This window comes from Poromitra crassiceps, assembly GCF_964638095.1.
Source record: "Poromitra crassiceps genome assembly, chromosome: 30".
Classification (NCBI taxonomy): Eukaryota; Metazoa; Chordata; class Actinopteri; order Beryciformes; family Melamphaidae; genus Poromitra; species Poromitra crassiceps.
Window position 1 is genome coordinate 8898092 of NC_139652.1, and position 20361 is coordinate 8918452.

At 44.8% G+C, this 20361-nt stretch overlaps 1 protein-coding gene across 1 annotated transcript in view; it reads left to right on the forward strand.

The window, feature by feature from the left end:
- cspg4 (chondroitin sulfate proteoglycan 4) overlaps positions 1-20167 on the forward strand; it is a 98463-nt gene extending 78296 nt beyond the window's left edge. The window contains exons 7-11 of the mRNA XM_083662879.1: positions 7794-7992; positions 8821-8952; positions 10459-10619; positions 14053-14236; positions 17104-20167. Of these exons, the coding sequence (XP_083519005.1) occupies positions 7794-7992; positions 8821-8952; positions 10459-10619; positions 14053-14236; positions 17104-18980 (2553 nt within the window). The 3' untranslated portion in view covers positions 18981-20167. The remainder of the gene's footprint in view (positions 1-7793; positions 7993-8820; positions 8953-10458; positions 10620-14052; positions 14237-17103) is intronic.
- Positions 20168-20361: the final 194 nt, after the last annotated feature.

A 20361-nucleotide genomic window follows, 5' to 3' on the forward strand; every position in this document is an offset into this window, starting at 1 on the left:
AGAGCCAGGACTGGCCCAGTTGCGCTTGGCTTGATTTAAAGCAGGATGTGTGTGCGTGTGCGTGTGCGTGTGCGTGTGTGTGTATGTGTGCGTGTGCGTGTGTGTGCGTGTGTGTATGTGTGTGTGTGTGTGTGTGTGTGTGTGCGCGTGCGTGCGCGCGCTGACCTCCACAGCAGATGATCAGACATGATGATTAACATGGCCATGATCAGGCTCTGTTCATGATCACCAGCAGGCTACGATACAGCTGGTCTCTATTAGGACATCACTCCCTTTGTTTGTGTGGTTCTTCTTGGCTTTACTTTATGTCTGTATAGTTGTCCCTCTGCAAATTTGACAATCTGGCTCTCTATGTAGGCTATATTTAATTATCTGGATTTGTCCATCTGTCTGTCGGTCTGTCTGTCTGTCGGTCTGTCGGTCTGTCTGTCTGTCTGTCTGTCTGTCGGTCTGTCTGTCTGTCTGTCTGTCGGTCTGTCTGTCTGTCTGTCTGTCTGTCTGTCTGTGTGTGTGTCTGTCTGTCTGTCTGTCTGCCTGTCTGTCTGTCTGTCTGTCTGTCTGTGTGTGTGTGTGTGTGTGTGTGTGTGTGTGTGTGTGTGTGTCTGTCTGTCTATCAGCCTGCCTGCCTGCCTGTCTGTCTGCCTGTCTGTCTGTCTGTGTATCTGCCTGCTGCCTGTCTGACTGTCTGTCTGTCTGTTTGTCTGTCTGCCTGTCTGCCTGTCTGTCTGTCTGCCTGCCTGTCTGTCTGTCTGTCTGTCTGTCTGTCTGCCTGCCTGTCTGTCTGTCTGTCTGTCTGTCTGTCTGCCTGCCTGTCTGTCTGTCTGTCTGTCTGTCTGTCTGCCTGTCTGTCTATCTGCCTGTCTGTCTGTCTGTCTGTCTGTCTGCCTGTCTGTCTATCTGCCTGTCTGTCTGCCTGTCTGTCTGAATGTAGGTCTCTCTATCTACCAGCCTGTCTCTACCACCTCCATCTCTCTCCCAATTCTATCAAGTCTTAGTAGGATGGAGTTCTTATTATGTATCCAAACACATTTGCTGTCAATGGCCGCCCTCATCCCCTCCCTGTTTGTACATATGACCCATAAGTGAGTGAGCAGATGATTGAAAGCTGCCCTCCTCTAGGCCTTCAGCCAGTACAGTATCATTACTTTATTTCCCCCCCACATCAGAACCTGCATCAGGTGTTTGAGTAGTTAATCTGTGTCTCTGGGAGGAGTCCCTCACTGCAGACGCTGGCTTTAAATGAGAAGGGCATGGGTACACTACACTTATATACCTCATGGCTACAGTATCTTAACCTCATGGCTACAGTATCTTATATACCTCATGGCTACAGTATCTTATATACCTCATGGCTACAGTATCTTAACCTCATGGCTACAGTATCTTATATACCTCATGGCTACAGTATCTTAACCTCATGGCTACAGTATCTTATATACCTCATGGCTACAGTATCTTATATACCTCATGGCTACAGTATCTTAACCTCATGGCTACAGTATCTTATATACCTCATGGCTACAGTATCTTAACCTCATGGCTACAGTATCTTATATACCTCATGGCTACAGTATCTTATTTACATCATGGCTACAGTATCTTATATACCTCATGGCTACAGTATCTTAACCTCATGGCTACACTATCTTATATACCTCATGGCTACAGTATCTTAACCTCATGGCTACAGTATCTTATATACCTCATGGCTACAGTATCTTATATACCTCATGGCTACAGTATCTTAACCTCATGGCTACAGTATCTTATATACCTCATGGCTACAGTATCTTAACCTCATGGCTACAGTATCTTATATACCTCATGGCTACAGTATCTTATTTACATCATGGCTACACTATCTTATATACCTCATGGCTACAGTATCTTAACCTCATGGCTACACTATCTTATATACCTCATGGCTACACTATCTTATATACATCATGGCTACAGTATCTTAACCTCATGGCTACAGTATCTTAACCTCATGGCTACACTATCTTATATACATCATGGCTACAGTATCTTAACCTCATGGCTACAGTATCTTCTTTACATCATGGCGCTGGACTGCAGCAGCTGCATGGCTCGTGGGTACGGATCAAGAAATGATCTCACATCTCATCAGCTTCTTCTCCCACACACGCGTGTCCACTCCGGCAAACAGTCGAGCTCCTCTCATACATGGAGTCAGAGACATAGCAGTGAGTGTAGCGACGCCCCTACACTTAAACCAGCCGTGCCTTTTCCATATCCTGGAGGAAAGAGACAGAGAGATGCTGGATGCCAGGGCAAATTTGGGCTACAGCTTGAGACATCTGGCGCCCCCTTAAAGGGTCTCCGACATTTAAGAGACAGCGGTATATCCTGTTGTGTCATCTGCAAACGAAGTCGTTTTTGCCTATGGCAGCTCCTTCATTACTGCCCTCCGAATGAAATATCAGCCATTTGTGTCCGATCAAATTGAATTTGCAGCCCGTCCACTTAGATGCTAAATGTATTGATTGTTATATAAACCGTCACTTTGCGGGTCCTCTCTCAGATTGCCTGCCCTAAATTGCCTTCTGCCTGCCTGCCTGCCTGCCTCCTGCTGCTGAGCGGGCTGATGTGGCCATCTAGTGTTGGGGATTGAGGAATACACTGTAAAAAAAAGAAATCTCCATCTGGACTAGGAGTGACAGTGTCTTGGAACAAGTGTGTGATCAGACTTTTTTAAAGACATATATCTCTTATTTTGCCCCCCCCCCCTCTTTTATTTCTTTTTATTTGTCCCCCCTTTTAATTTTTAATTTTTTAAATTTTAAATCTTTTATGTTGAACTCTATCAAAACAATCTAAATGATCTCACCCACTTTGCAGACTTTTCCACCTGCATGTTTTTTGGAGTGTGTACTTTTTTTCATTGGGGCTGTATCACAGTATTTTACATCAAAAGGTAGGCTAGTACCTCTCGCTCTCTTTATATGAGAAGAGTTTAGTAATTGATCGCTTTCTCTTTATTTATAAAGCGCTTCCCCAAAACATGGTTGTTATATGTGGCTTGACTGGATTGGAGAGTTGCAGTTTATCAGAGCCGCTGCCTGGTGCTCCAGGTTCCTGGGATCGGCAGTGACCTGAGAAACACTGCGCTCCATATACCTGCAACAAAACTGCAGTAAACCCTGAAGGTTCCTGCTTTGGTTACAAAGAGCCAAGTCAGCAATCTGATTAAGAGCCTGATTCGCTTTGTGAATATTTTAACTGTGCTATGTGCAGCGTTTTTAAATGCATAATTGTATAATATGTCATTATTAAACAACCGTGGAACTAAAATGACTGGACACAGTCGAGACAATGACATGGCCACACTTCTATTTCACAGCAGCGGGATTGATAGTGGTACTGCTGCTTCTTAGAATTAAAGGAATAGTTCACCCAAAAATGAAAATGATGTCATCACCTGCTCACCCTCAGGTCAAATGAAACACAGGTGAAATGTGTTAGTCCATATAACACACAGGGAGGTAGCACAACTTTGTAGCAGCCTTCTCTAAAAGAACTGACGTCAATGTGTGTTTCAGTTTGTGGGGTAACCCTGTGGAATGGTTTAGATGAGGAAACTAAAAGGAGTAAGAACGTTGTATTGTTCAAAAACAGATATAAGAAAACACTAATTGATAAGTACAAAACTGAGGATCACTAAAGTGTATTTTTTTTTCTTTTGATTTGTTTATAATTTGTTTTTTCTTTATTCTATTTTTATTTTAACATTGTAAGAGATTTGTTATATTGTGAAGAAAGGGGCAGGACTAGATAAGCATTTGCTTCCTTCTGCTCCTTCTCGAACGTTTTGCTTTTTTGAGATTTGTTAGATTCAAATGTTTATGTTTTGTGTTTTGTGTTTTATCCTTTTTATTGTATTTTATATGGTTGATTGTTCGAGATAAAAATAAACTCAACTCAACTCAACTCAATGGAGATGTTAGACTTCCAAAACAACTGAAGTCAATGGGGATGTTACACTTCCAAAACAGCTAAACAATCACCCTGAACAGAAAGACCTACACCATCATTTGTTGCAAGTCAATTAGAGCTGTATTTAAGATTTACATTACATTATGGTGTACGTAGGTCTTCATTTGTTTTGGAGAAGGCTGCTATGGGGTTGTGCTGGAAACCTCTGTGGGATTAGATTAGATTAGATTAGATTCGAAATTGTATTAATCCCAGATGGGGAAACTGATTTGCCACCAAGGCGATATATATATCTACAGACAACAACAGACAGCAACCGCTACAGTCACAGTACACAGACACAATAAAAAGCCATTGAGACCAGATTAACAGCTTTGTTTGTTAAAAAAAATCTGACCGCTGCTGGTACAAAGGACCAGTTATATGGACAAATAATAAAAAATAATTTACATTTTTTTAACTATTCCTTTACGACCACATTTCCCATAAGCCCCATTACTTTCTCCCGCAAAGAGGATTTTGCAACTTATCCCACCTTCCCCTCCCTCTCCCTGCATAGCCCCTCCCTCTTCCCCTCCCTCTCCCTGCATAGCCCCTCCCTCTCCCTGCATAGCCCCTCCCTCTTCCTGCATAGCCCCTCCCTCTTCCCCTCCCTCTCCCTGCATAGCATCACTCTGGATGCGTTTGCTTCCCTTTTGCTTTACTGAGTGAAGACCATAAACTTGTTGGAAGTGATTTTTCCAACAGCGCCCTCTTCCTGTTTTGTGCCATAAATCAAAGCCATCACATTTCCCACCAAATCCAACGCAGTGGCTCACAATGTGATGCAGTGTAGAGGCAGGTAGAACAATGTGATGCAGTGTAGAGGCAGGTAGAGAGGCTCACAATGTGATGCAGTGTAGAGGCAGGTAGAGTGGCTCACAATGTGATGCAGTGTAGAGGCAGGTAGAGTGGCTCACAATGTGATGCAGTGTAGAGGCAGGTAGAGTGGCTCACAATGTGATGCAGTGTAGAGGCAGGTAGAGTGGCTCACAATGTGATGCAGTGTAGAGGCAGGTAGAGAGGCTCACAATGTGATGCAGTGTAGAGGCAGGTAGAGAGGCTGACAGACATCTCGGCAATGTGTGCGTTTGTTTACAGCAATTACACAAGTGTCTCTCAATTAATGTGGATTTATCGATGGTATAATGCTACACACATAGCACCATTGAATTCATGTTTGACAAGTCATTTAATTGGTTGTAAATATCGTTTGTCTTTCTCTTGTTTGCATTCCTTTCCCCCCCCCGTATGTAAACTGGGCTCTCGTGGGAAATAAGACGGCCCCTAACCCATCTCTCATGGAAACAGGTACAGTGAGATAGGAAGTGCAGGCAGAAAATAAGATCCTGCTTTGTAATGACTTTGCTTGTCACTTTGTGTAAACGCTATGGTGAAATAAACGTTCACGGACACAGAGACTTTGAGCTATCAACATGTTCTCGTCTGCCTGTCCTTTGATTCACATACTTCTTGTCTGGGGAGCAATTTCTCCACACAGAGTGAGTGTGCGATGATGGATTACGCTTTTGGACTGTCGAAGCTGTCCGTCACTGTGAACGCAGCGTCAAACTGAATGGGATGTTATGAGCGGTGGAATGTAAGGCAACTGATTTGTACATCTCACAACACATTTTACTACACATTTATTATATTGAGTCTGAACCAGCAGAAATGATAGAGAAGGCCGAGAAAAGTTGACAATGTTGTTATTTTCACAACAGTACTAAGTTTAAACTCAGATACTGCAATACTTTCAAATGAAAATAACTATATGTAGTATATTACATTTTGAAAGTAACTTGCCCAACACTGCTGCCGACGCGTCACTTCCTGGTCGCGTGAGACCCGGCTCACCTCCCGACGTGTTCCATTTTTAACCGTAACCCAAACCATAACGCTAACCTTAACCACGTTGTTTTGGTTGCCTGAACATAGCTGTTGTTTAAACATAAGCGCGTGACACTTTCAAATTAACGTTCGCTCATATATGTCGTTTTGGGAGTTATTGGAAATCGTCGTTTTGGTATGAGGACGTGTTGGTATAATAGTTCAACGGTCTACGGTCCCAGCAGGCCGGACCAATCAGCATCCAGAGGCAGCTACAGGTGGGATTTAGCTGTGACGACAGCGAGAAGCGAGTCTGTGATAGGCGGTGATAGGCAGATGGTTCATCCAATCACCTGCCAGGTATTTTTGAATGCACCTGCCATTTTCCTAACAGTTTCCAAAGACCCAGATGCTTCTGTGTAACAAAGCATCTGGCAGCGTCGGGTTACATCGAGTGCAGGTCGAAGAGGAAGAGGTCAATTTGACAGTAGCCTCAATAGACCAGAATGCAAAGCAACTGAAAGACATTCTGGACTGGAAAAATTCTCACTCTCTTGTTCTTACTGTGCGATCGCTGTAATATTGCTCTCTGAGAGTACGCCCACAACTCACCGCTGAATGTAACACGTTCAGGCCCATTCCCTGCATGGCTGGTGAAAGTTATTCTGGGAAATGTTAGGAAATCACTAACGAAGAATAAGACGGGGAAGTTTGAGAGAAAGATACGCCAAAAAAGTCAATTACAACACTTCATCAACAAAATAACTCCAGGGGATGCATTGGACACAGATTGATGAAACACAACAACAGCCACATGTCATATACATTCACTTGCATTATGTGCCATATGGTATAAATTGTCAGCTGAGCTGACTTGCACTGTGGCAAACAGTGGAACTTTGAAGCATAATAACTATCCCTGATTGTATTTATGTGAGTCTGAGATTTCTCCTCTCCTTCTCCTTCTGCCTTGAGGTATCTTATTACTCTTTATCCTGAGACTGGAGAGAGAGAGAGAGGGTGTGTGGGGGGGGGGGGGGGGGGAGGCTGGGTATCGGATCGGAGAGCGCATTGCGTCCGAGAAGATCGCTCACTCTGCCAGCTGATTCCTGCTTTTTAAAGAATGTCTTTCTGGGGGTCTGGACCATTTCTTCCAATTAATGCTCCTTTCAGCCCGCCGCCCATTAGCAGTGCATTAAAGGCCTCCACCCAGGGAGAGTGGTTCAGCCTGCGCCCTCTCCATCTTCTGATAACACCAGCGTCTAGACTGCCACGGAGAAGGAATTCACCTTTTAAATGGTTACCTTGGAGGTGGCTGTTTTGTAGGAGCGCTTTTGTCTTGTTTTTGCTGCTTAGTTTCTCTCAAGGTTTCTCCATTAAGCTCCTTTCAGTCGTTTCCCTTGGCTGCCTTCTTCTTCTGGGTTTGTACAGAAAGTGTGACTGTATGTCAAGAAGTTGACTGTGACACAGCCATTGATCTGTCATATTATTTAATTATTTTTATTTAAATTCAAATTTATTTAATTTGTAATCAATTATTAATTAATTACATTTTTGAGATTTTCAAGTGGGCCATGAGTGGGAAAAGGTTGGGAACCCGCATGGTTTAGGCCTTTATATCTGTTACTGACAGCATGGCGGTTAGCACTGTTGCCTCACAGCAAGAAGGTCCCGGGGTTCGAACCCCGGTCCATCCCGGGCCCTTTCTGTGTTGGAGCTCGCAAGTTCTCCCCCGTGTTCGTAATGGGTTTCCTCCGGGTGCTCCGGTTTCATCCCGCCGTCAAAGACACGTATGTTAGCTCAATACTCCTGAGTTAACACGGCAGTGCGCATGGTCTAGTTTTTAAATCAATATCCTGTGCTTGTCTTGATTCACACTTCTCTCAAAGTGGCCCTCACTGTGACAGGAATCTGCATGCTTGTATCTATCTCTGACTGTCTCACTCTGTCTCTGATGTTTGTGTCAGGTCCTTGCTGGTGAGGAAGCTGACATCACCTCCAGCATGTTGAACACTGAAGACGCCGACACCCCTACAGAGCAGCTGGTTTACCACGTGGAGGCGCCCGCCAGCGGCATGGTGTCGCTGAAGGAGTCGCCCGACGAGGAGAGCCTGAACTTCACACAGGCTCAAATAAACAACGGCGAGGTCATCTTCATTCACGAAGGTAAGGCGGGACAGGATGAGAGGAAAGGAAGTCGACCACACGTTCATAGCCTCAACACATGTCATGCTTCTCATTTGATGCAATTTGTCGGGAATTGTTTTTTAAACGGGCATGATGACGTTATATGAACTTTATCAGCCAATCAGCGACCAGAATCGCAACAACACTGATAAAACGATGACCTCCTACACAAGTCTCTAAGTTTTGAAAGGGAGAAATCTCCCTCTCTACCTTGCGGAGTAATGGTTGAGGTATTAGTATTGATCAATAAGCCTATAGAACCCCTGCAGATACATTAAGGCCACGTTGTGCTAATGGGCCAGTAAAAGTGTCAGTTATCATGGCTAACAGGTGTTGCAGTTAAACAATATGGCATCTCTGTCTTTCTCAAGGCCACAAAGATGGCCTGTTAGTAAGGGATAGTTAAAATAATCAATATAATCTCACCATACTATAACTGGAGAGGGAGATGGCATGGTGCGGCGCACAATTTGGCGACACAACGGAGCTGCGTACGTGAGCGGGCGAAGCCGGGTGAGCTGCGTCTGCGACTTGAGGGCAAACCAACGAGGCACGGTACGAATGAGCGATGAGGAGGAGGAGGGGAAGGAGGAGGACGAGGAGGCACGGTACGAATGAGCACTGCCCGTTCAGCGGGCGTGGCGAGGGACAGCTCTGTTTCTACCAGCTAATAATAATATGACATGTGATTAATCCCCAATAGTGTGCACTAGTGAACACTACAACTACATATGGGCACCTTTAGGTCAGAAAGGAAGAAAGAAAGAAAGAAAAGGAGCAGAGTTGAAGCCTTTGCTCCCCCTGCAGGTGAGGAGTCTGGTGGTTTCGGCTTCACGGTGACAGACGGCGAGCACACGTCTCCTCTCTACCAGTTTGTGGTCACGGCCAGGCCTCTCACCATCACCATGGAAACGCAGGAGGAGCTCATGGTGTTTCCAGGTAAGATGCCACAATCCTCTAGAGAAGCTGTGGTTCCCACACCTTTTTAAACATGACAAACCATTACCACCCAATTCACAATAGGCCTTATCTATAAATGATGAGAAGAGCAAATTTGTGAATGAATCAACGTTCCTGATCATTTTTACTGCCAGTTCCACAGGACTTTATATTATCTTGAATAATTTCGACAAGATATACGGTTGATACATCATAACTTGGTTTTATGCACATATTATCGTGCATAAAACCAAGTTATGATTGATCAACCGTCTAGGGTCTAGAGTCTAGGGTCACGCCATGAAGAGCTCCAGTGAGAAGACTGGGGTGACTTGGTGGTCCACCTAACTGTTAAAGCCATTTTGCTGATCTTCAACCGGATTTGTAAATCCAAAAACTGTGAACAGTTTTGCGGTCATTCATTTAGTTTGACAGTCATTGAGATGTAATTTGTGATGTAAGTTGTGATGTAAGTTGTGGACCGGTGATGTCATGCATGCACAAAATGACACCACTGGTCCACACCTTAAGTCAAATCAAGTCTCAATACTGTCCAACTGAATAAACGACTGCAAAACTGTTTTCAGATATACTACTGATTTTGTAAAGATACAAAGCTGTTTGAAAATTGGCAAAGTGCCCCTTTAACAATGAAACTTAAAAAAATATATATATATTTGTTTATCTCTCTCTCTCTCTGTCTGTTATAGCTGAAAATGCTACAGACACAGAAATAGTGTGAAATGTATTCTGAGCTCTACTGCTTGCTTGTAAGAATTTAAGCTTATTCGATTGTCATTCATCATTATAAGTCAGTATTTGTGTCAATGAAACGGCTCAAATGTAACGTAAATCTAAAACTGCCACAGAACTAGGCTATAAAACACTGTAAGTCTCCTGTGATCCCAACTGCTGCACTATGAAGGTGACTTTCAACAAGTCTCATTCAAAACATACAGTGCACCAAATAGAAATGTGCATAGACACGGAACGGCTTCGTTCCAAACCGCTGCATAAATCCTTCAGACATCAAAATTGTTACCTGATCTTCAGTGAGCGATGTTTCAAAAACACTGCATTGCGTCTTCAAATGCAATGTCTGAAATTGCGCCGGCAAAAATGCAACTATTTTGTGCGCACATGTCTGAACGAAGGCAATAACGTCAGTTCTATTCCATAACGAGCGTTACTTTCACGCCAGCCATTGTTGTCTGAGACGAGGTGTCACATTTCTCAAAACTCTCCACATCAAACTGAAATGTCACATCACACAAATGTGCATGAGTTACTGTAGGCGCAAACATTTAGAGACCATTTTAGATTCTGCTTAATTTTACAAGCTCGCTACACTAGACTGGCAAGAAGCCATCTACAGAATGGTCTCCGCATCATTCTGAGCACGTGTGTGCTTTCACAGAATCAGTCTCAGCATCATTCTGAGCGTGTGTGTGCTTTCACAGAATCAGTCTCAGCATCGTTCTGAGCGTGTGTGTGCTGCTTTCACAGGAACAAGACAGCGTATCACCGGTGCCAATCTGGGGGCTGTGACCAATGAGGATGGAAACGAGATAAGCTACTCGCTCGTCCGCCCACCTCGTCTGGGAAGACTCATCTTAGCCAATGACAGGAACCAGTATGAGGAAATTACCCGCTTCTCCCAAACACAGGTAATGTGTGTTCCTGTGTGAACTGAAGCTACTGTAATGTGTGTTTTTAACCGGAGGTTATGTTTTTTTCTCTACGTATTTATGTCCTTCCTTTTCCAAAACATAATTTCTCACTTGCTTCTCAGGGCTTCCATAAAAACATGGATTTGTTTGAAAGTATTTTTCTTTAATGACACAAGGGATGACTTAACAGCATATCTCGTGTATTGGTAAATGTTGCATGTGCTAGGGGACACTGTAAGTTTGACTATTATTCTTTTTCCCTAAATAAATCTTATGTAATTACTTTATGTATAAAGCACTGATCAAATGTTACAAAGTACTTTACACAAAGTCAGTCAACAAAGTTAAATAAATGAATGAATGAATGAATATGAATAAATAAATAATACGATCATTAAAACAGGGAAACTCAAATGTGTTAAGTCAAGTAATAATAATACATATAAATAGCAATAAAAAATAAATAAAGGTAAGAGCAAAAGCAGGGCCCAGAAACAATCACTAAGGGTTAAAGTAGAAGTAGAAAAATGACGGAGAATCCAACACAGTTCAAATAAAAGCAGATCTAAAAAAGAATGGTCTTTAAAAGTGATTTAAGGCCAAATCTTATCTACTTTCAGGTAATAACATTTCTATGAATAGACCATAATGCATGACTCAGCCCAGTAGTCTACTGTAACTGCAGTAGCAGTATGCCTGATGGTACCATCAGGCCCACAGAAGAGAGACAAAATACTAGTTTCATACAAATAATAGCCCAACTAATCCTACATTGCATCACAAACTGCTGCTGCCTACCACTTTCCCACAAGTGGAAAATTAGCAATTAGGACTGTTCCAGTTTCTGCTCTTGCATACGGGGGGGGGGGGGGGGGGGGGGGTTGTGACTTTTCTGCATATTTTTTTTAACTCTGATTTTACTCCTACATTGATTTGAGTTTTATCTTTAGGCGTGTGAGAGGTTAATATAATGGACTCGCTTATTGGTAAAACACAGTCAGTCTACACAGTATAAGTCCACTAGTATCCATAAATAATACTAGTTTGCTGATATTGATCATCCTAAAATATTTAGCTGGTCATGAAATATTATATTCCATGTCAAAATGGATAACCATTATCCCATCATTTTTATTGATAACACTTTATTTAGTAGATAGAATCTAGCAGCATTTTTCAAGCCCTCAGTATGAGAGGCATCAACATGTTCCACTTTTGTGCCAGTAGGGGGCCTCATTGCATATTGAATTCATTGCTCTGCACTGAGTGCCATCTTCAGGTTCAGGTGCTTTACCCCATTACCTGTTGGGGGAATACAGTAAATGTGTTACTGTTACATAATGATGATATTCCAGTGATTACATTGCAAACAATTGGCAACTTTAATCAGTCATTTGTATCGATTTTGTTGGCAAAGTAACCCAAAAGAAAGCAGTGTTCAGATTACATACGGTTTTCAAATATTATTACACTACTGCTGACATTTTAGCAGTATGGATTGCATTTTGATACTGTAGCCACCTTTACAAACCTTACTGGAGGGGTATGGGGTGCACAATGTGTACCAACCTAATGCGGAAGCATCAAGCAGACTGGTGAAGATTCCCACTGCACATGAATGCAACACAGCCCAGAATGTGAGTGGTGGCGTTTTCACAGCTGCTCGTCTTTGCCTCTGTGCCACACTCATTTCCATCCTGACGTGTGATGTGAGCACGCTGGATCAGCATGAGAACACATTCTTTCCCCCTGATCTGATCCATTTTGAGCCTGATGAGAAATCTCACAGAAAATAAAACGTTCATATGATACAACGACATACGCAGAGAGACACTGCTGGGCTGAAAATACCATTTGATGATGATTTGACCGGAGTTACTGTGTGGGTGTGAGGGTGTAGGTGTGAGGGAGTGTGTGTGTGTGTGCGCGTGTGTGTGTGTGTGTGTGTGTCTGTGTGTGTGTGTGTGTGTGTGTGTGTGTGTGTGTGTGTGTGTGTGTGTGTGTGTGTGTGTGTGTGTGTGTGTGTGTCTGTGTCTGTGTGTGTGTGTGTGTGTGTGTGTGTGTGTGTCTGTGTGTGTCTGTGTGTGTGTGTGTGTGTGTGTGTGTGTGTGTGTGTGTGTGTGTGTGTGTGTGTGTGTGTGTGTGTGTGTGTGCGCGTGTGTGTGTGTGTGTGTGTGTGTGTGTGTGTGTGTGTGTGTGTGTGTGTGTGTGTGTGTGCGTGCGTGCGTGTGTGCGTGCGTGTGTGTGTGTGTGTGTGTGTGTGTGTGTGTGTGTGTGTGTGTGCCAGTGTTGGGGGTAACTCATTACAAAAGTAACATATTACATGTAATATATTACTTTTAATATAAGTTAATATAAGCAGTAACTCAGTAATATAACTTATTACTTATAGGATTTCAGTAATATTATACCAGTTACTTTGTCAAGTAACTCAAGTTACAAATTCAGTTATATTTTATTAAATCAAAGCACCTATTTAAAAAAGATACAATCATTTCCTATTCAAACTGTGTGTTTTTATGCAAATAACCACTATAGATGACAATAACAAAGCAAAAGAATAACATTTAGAATCTTGGATTGTTTACACTGACTTCAAGGCGGTTGAAATTATTTTTCGGGATGGTTCCGGGGCGGCGATGTCATTCTGCTGCTGCTGTTGTTTTGGTAAAAGTAATGCAAAAGTAGTCTAATAAGTAACAAGTTACTCTACACAGAAAATAATATTGGAAAGTAACTTATTACTTTCAAATGAAAGTAACTAGTAATATGTAGTATATTACATTTTGAAAGTAACTTGCCCAACACTGGTGTGTGCGCATATGTGTGTGTGTGTGTGTGTGTGTGTGTGCATCTGTGCGCGCGCGCCCGTGCGTGCGTGTGAGAGCAGAGTTGAGTTTAGGACATGGTGACCTCAGAGAGCATGCAGTCACATTCCAGGTCCCTAACCTAACCCGTCTCCCACTTGAACTCTGCCAAACCTCTGCAGCCTGTCGGCTTCTCCGTTTCCTCTGTGGTGCCTGCAGGCGTCACAGAAATATTTGACCAAATTAAAATGTGAGTTACAGTCTGCCCGAGTCAAGTGAAATCAACAAATTACCGAAAGGCATTTCACCTGTAGAAACCGTTGCTAATATCAACTTAATATTGCTTTGCTGCCCATCTCTAAAAATATCTGTTGGAAAGAAGCAAATTCAATGTAATCTGTAACATAACACCTGGTAGTAGTCAATATTGAAAAACAAAATACGTTGATCATCTTTCCCAAGTGTTTTATATCAAAACAGCCACTAACTTTAAACCAAAATACAGTAGAGTAATAAGAAAATTTAACATTTCTGTCTTTACCCACAAATGAAACCTTGTCTCACTGAATAATCACTTGATTTGACCTTAAAACAGCTCACCATCTTGTGATTTTCTTTCCCAGCTGGAGTCCGGAGCAGTGTTCTATGAGCACCAGATTCCTGAAGAGCCTTTTTGGGTGGTGAGGGACTCCATAGATCTCATTCTGTCATCCCAGCCAGCCCCAGACGTGCGTCACATCCTCCCCATCACCGTCTCATACTACGCTGCTCACAGCAACATCTCCACACAGCTGTGGAAGAACAAAGGTATGAAGGAAGTGATTATGGGTGTTGCTATGTTCCCTCAGCTCTATGTTCCCTCAGCTCTATGTTCCCTCAGCTCTATGTTCCCTCAGCTCTATGTTCCCTCAGCTCTATGTTCCCTCAGCCCTATGTTCCCTCAGCCCTATGTTCCCTCAGCTCTATGTTCCCTCAGCTCTATGTTCCCTCAGCTCTATGTTCCCTCAGCTCTATGTTCCCTCAGCCCTGTTCCCTCAGCTCTATGTTCCCTCAGCTCTATGTTCCCTCAGCCCTATGTTCCCTCAGTCCTATGTTCCCCCAGCTCTATGTTCCCTCAGCTCTATGTTCCCTCAGCTCTATGTTTCCTCAGCTCTATGTTCCTTCAGCTCTATGTTCCCTCAGCCCTATGTTCCCTCAGCTCTATGTTCCCTCAGCTCTATGTTCCTTCAGCTCTATGTTCCCTCAGCTCTATGTTCCCTCAGCTCTATGTTCCCTCAGTTCTATGTTTCCTCAGCTCTATGTTCCCTCAGCTCTATGTTCCCTCAGCCCTATGTTCCCTCAGCTCTATGTTCCCTCAGCTCTATGTTCCTTCAGCTCTATGTTCCCTCAGCTCTATGTTCCCTCAGCCCTATGTTCCCTCAGCTCTATGTTCCCTCAGTTCTATGTTTCCTCAGCTCTATGTTCCCTCAGCTCTATGTTCCCTCAGCCCTATGTTCCCTCAGCTCTATGTTTCCTCAGCTCTATGTTCCCTCAGCTCTATGTTCCCTCAGCCCTATGTTCCCTCAGCTCTATGTTCCCTCAGCCCTATGTTCCCTCAGCTCTATGTTCCCTCAGCTCTATGTTCCCTCAGCTCTATGTTTCCTCAGCTCTATGTTCCCTCAGCTCTATGTTCCCTCAGCTCTATGTTCCCTCAGCCCTATGTTCCCTCAGCCCTATGTTCCCTCAGCTCTATGTTCCCTCAGCTCTATGTTCCCTCAGCTCTATGTTCCCTCAGCTCTATGTTCCCTCAGCCCTGTTCCCTCAGCTCTATGTTCCCTCAGCTCTATGTTCCCTCAGCCCTATGTTCCCTCAGTCCTATGTTCCCCCAGCTCTATGTTCCCTCAGCTCTATGTTCCCTCAGCTCTATGTTTCCTCAGCTCTATGTTCCTTCAGCTCTATGTTCCCTCAGCCCTATGTTCCCTCAGCTCTATGTTCCCTCAGCTCTATGTTCCTTCAGCTCTATGTTCCCTCAGCTCTATGTTCCCTCAGCTCTATGTTCCCTCAGTTCTATGTTTCCTCAGCTCTATGTTCCCTCAGCTCTATGTTCCCTCAGCCCTATGTTCCCTCAGCTCTATGTTCCCTCAGCTCTATGTTCCTTCAGCTCTATGTTCCCTCAGCTCTATGTTCCCTCAGCCCTATGTTCCCTCAGCTCTATGTTCCCTCAGTTCTATGTTTCCTCAGCTCTATGTTCCCTCAGCTCTATGTTCCCTCAGCCCTATGTTCCCTCAGCTCTATGTTTCCTCAGCTCTATGTTCCCTCAGCTCTATGTTCCCTCAGCCCTATGTTCCCTCAGCTCTATGTTCCCTCAGCCCTATGTTCCCTCAGCTCTATGTTCCCTCAGCTCTATGTTCCCTCAGCTCTATGTTTCCTCAGCTCTATGTTCCCTCAGCTCTATGTTCCCTCAGCCCTATGTTCCTTCAGCTCTATGTTCCCTCAGCCCTATGTTCCCTCAGCTCTATGTTCCCTCAGCCCTATGTTCCCTCAGCTCTATGTTCACTCAGCCCTATGTTCCCTCAGCTCTATGTTCCCTCAGCCCTATGTTCCCTCAGCTCTATGTTCCCTCAGCTCTATGTTCCCTCAGCTCTATGTTTCCTCAGCTCTATGTTCCCTCAGCTCTATGTTCCCTCAGCCCTATGTTCCCTCAGCTCTATGTTCCCTCAGCTCTATGTTCCTTCAGCTCTATGTTCCCTCAGCCCTATGTTCCCTCAGCTCTATGTTTCCTCAGCTCTATGTTCCATCAGCTCTATGTTCCCTCAGCTCTATGTTCCCTCAGCCCTATGTTCCCTCAGCCCTATGTTCCCTCAGCCCTATGTTCCCTCAGCCCTATGTTCCCTCAGCCCCTATGTTCCCTCAGCTCTATGTTCCCTCAGCCCTATGTTCCCCCAGCTCTATGTTCCCTCAGCCCCATGTTCCCTCAGCTCTATGTTCCCCCAGCTCTATGTTCCCTCAGCTCTATGTTCCCTCAGCTCTATGTTCCCTCAGTTCTATGTTCCCTCAGCCCTATGTTCCCCCAGCTCTATGTTCCCTCAGCTATATGTTCCCTCAGCTCTATGTTCCCTCAGCTCTATGTTCCCTCAGCCCTATGTTCCCTCAGCCCTATGTTCCCTCATCTCTATGTTCCCCCAGCTCTATGTTCCATCAGATTTTCCCAGTTGGTCCAGGAACTTGAATTTGTTTGTTTTTTTTCACTGTCAAAAACATGTGCATCGAGATTGTTTACAGATGAGCAAACTCTAACAAACACACAATTGCCACTGGATCTTATTTATATGTGGTCATGCCATGATTACATTTGGTCATTCATCACAAAATCTTGTCATTGCTGCACATTAAGTGATTCAGTTGCTGTTTTGGCGGAAAAGCCAGTTGTTCGTTTTGAGCTTGTTCAGTTTTCCCAATGTGTTTGTCTTTGTGTAATTGTTCCCTGTCTGAGCAGTCTAAAAGATGAGTGATGCACCAGCTCTGCCAAAACAATAACCCCCTGCTCCATCTGCCTCTCTGACTTTGCCAACTGTCTAACCTACACTGCTACATACTTCAATAGTAGCAGGAGGCAGCCAAGCTGTGTGTGCAGTATGAAACTAGAATTTAAAACTGTTTAAAATATCGGGTTTGTTTTGATTGTTTCCCTTCAGGTCTGGAAATTGTGCAGGGCCAGGGCAAGGCCATCGACAGCTCCATTCTCGACGCCTCCAATCTTCTGGCGAGCCTTCCTGAGTCTGAGCGAGGCACACTGGACGTGGTCTTTGAGATAAGGCGATGGCCGGGCCATGGACGCATCACCCTGCACGGTCTGGACTTGCCCCGTGACGCCCCCTACTTCATGCAGGAGGATGTGACTCAGGGAGACCTGGAGTACCTCCACGACGACTCGGGAGCCTCCTTCGACAGCTTCTCCTTCCGGGCCCGCCTGAATCCTCAGGGCCGTGGTGTGGCCTCCCCGGCCCAGGCTGTGGTCCTGGAGGAGATCTTCAACGTCTCCGTCAAACGACGGGACTCGAACCCCCCCGAGCTGGTCAGCATAGACATGCTCCTGGAGGTCCTTCAGGGTTCCATGACCATCTTGACCCAGAAGCATCTCAACACTCGAGACGAGGACAGTCCACCGGACGAGGTGCGCTTCAAGGTGACCAAAGCCCCGGGCATCGGTCGGCTGGTTGACTCACTCACGATGGACCCCGTCTCTGAGTTCACACAAGAGATGGTCAATCACGGACAGGTGGGCTTTGTCAGCGATGGCAGGCTTGCCGATGGCTTTGTGGAATTCATCGTTTCCGACGGGAAACACCAAACAGAGCCTCACACACTCCACATCGGCATCCTTGCTCGCACCCTGGTTCTTGACAAAGCCCCAGAGATCAAAGTGAAGCAAGGAGACGATGAGACCCTAATAACTGAAGACATGTTGAGGGCCACAACAGGAGGTCCTATTGAGGAGGATGTCCTTTACAAGATCACCAGTGTTCCTAAGTATGCAGCTGTCATGGTGGACCGGCAGCCCACCTCCGCCTTCACCCAGACACAGATCAGAGAAGGCCGAGTCAGCGTGCGCTTTGTGAAGTCCACTTCGCCTCGAGACAGCGTGGCGTTTGTGGCCCGCAGCCGTGCTGCTAACGTGTCCTCTGTCCTCAACATCACAGTCCAGCCTCTGGCCAACATTGCTCAGGATCCTCTCTTACCCCAAGGTGCTCTTGTCCGATTGGACAGGAGGCTCCTGGATGCGACTCCCCTGGCAAACAAGACCAGGACCTCCCCCACGTTCACTGTGATCCAACAGCCACGAGGGGCTCGTTTTGTGAGAGCCGGAGGTCCCGCGGCGGGTCAGCCCGTGGACACGTTCAGCCAGCGGGACCTGGACGAGGGCCGTGTCGCTATGGAGATCCTAAACAGCTCTTCTGGATCACGAGGCGGCTTCACTCAGGACGAAGCCCGCTTCCTGCTCAAGTCTCACGGGGTCCCTCCTGCAGAATGTGTGCTCTCCTTCCAGACGGGTCCCTATAATGCATCTGGCGTCTACCCTGCCACTCTGTTGAGGGTCCCCCCAGAGTCCCCGTGGATCGACAGCAATGACCTCCCTGGTGGGGCGGGGTCCCCTCGTGCCACTCCAGCCAGCCCCCGCTGGGGGGGCAACATGGACTGGCCCCATGGAGACGCCCCCACTACAACCTCCTCCGGCGGCACAGGCAACCACAGGAAACCCGTGGTCTCCCGGCGCAGCAACTTCTGGTCTATTCTCATCCCCATCCTGGTGATCCTCCTCCTCTTGCTTCTGGCGGCCATCTTGGCTTACTACTTGATCCGCAAGAACAAGACTGGCAAGCACGACGTCCAGACGGCGGCAGCGACCAAGCCCAAAAACGGAGAGGTGGCCAGCGCAGAGACCTTTCGGAAAACCGACCCGGCCAATAACATTCCCATGTCCAACATGGACGCCAAAGACGCGGACCCGGAGTTGTTGCAGCACTGTCGGACAACGAACCCGGCCTTGAAAAAGAACCAGTACTGGGTCTAGGACACTTTTGAGAGAGGAGACAGAGAGAGGTAGATCCTCCAGTGTCTGAAAGACTGCCTCCGCAAACAAGCATTCCGCTTAGTATTAAAGACCTCTTGCCACAGCAGTATTAATGAGAATATTTTTGACGTCATCGGTTATTTACTTCAATCAAACAGTGGACCAACTCTCAGGCAATGAAACACTGAATACCTATTGGCAACGGAAGAGGCACTTTCTTCTCTTAGGAGGCTTTAGCCAAGTCTATTTATTTTAGTTGTATCATTCCTTTTTGTCAAAGGGCACAAACGAGGACATAAACATGCTATTGTGTTTGCAAAAATCTTTATTTTGGGTGTGCTCTGCCAATGTATTCCATACGATATCATAGTCCAATATTATTCATTTGAGTACATAGGTAATTTAAAGTTTTGGTAATACTGTAGTTTGTTTGTAGTTTTTGGTTGATCAGGAAAGTGGATAAGTGTGTACATAAATCACGAGGTAGATGGATGCTGTGTGCACAGGAAGATGACAAACTGCCTCTTTGTGTGTTCTGTTTATTTTTCTATTTGATGAAGGTCTCGTTGTCTGTATTTTTGTCTCTCAGGGCTAAATTCAGTTTAGCTTCATTACGCAATAACATGCGCGATTTCAGGAGTCAAATGCATCACGTTTCGGATGGAAAGCGGATGCGTTATGACATAAAATTTACAGTTTCGAATGAAAATTGTCTATAGCAAAACTTGCACAGGTTTGATTGAATTTAGCTCAGAACAATGTCATCATCTTTCATATTTTATTCTTTTTGCATGCTTCCCAAGTGCTTGTAAATATTCACTGGACTGGCATGGCACTGACCACAAAACTGCACAGTTCACAATTTGGAGACCGCAGACGGGACGTTGGTCAATAGTACTGGTCTTTAACACACCCTTATTGGCTGACAGGCAGGGATGAGGTCATCTGGAACCGAGAAGATGGTTCCATTTTCCAAGTCCACAATTAAGCTTTCCTAAAAGCTGAAAGTGGTTGGTGATAGGGTGGGAATAATGTTTCAAACGCTCCAACACAATTCATTTATTTTGTGTCTACAAAAAGCTTCTTGTGATATTATGCATTCCATATCTAAGCTGAGAGAAGTTAATGTTTTCAAAATGAGCGACTTTTTCTTATTAACTCTTTTAGATGATCATTGTTGTAGTGAAAAATTAAGACCATTAAATCAAAAAAAAATATGTGTGTGTGTGTGTGTGTGCGTGTGTGTGTGTGTGTGTGTGTGTCTGTGTGTGTGTGTGTCTGTGTGTGTATATATGTATATATATATATATATATATATATATATATATATATATATATATATATATACTGTATATATATATATATATATATATATATATAT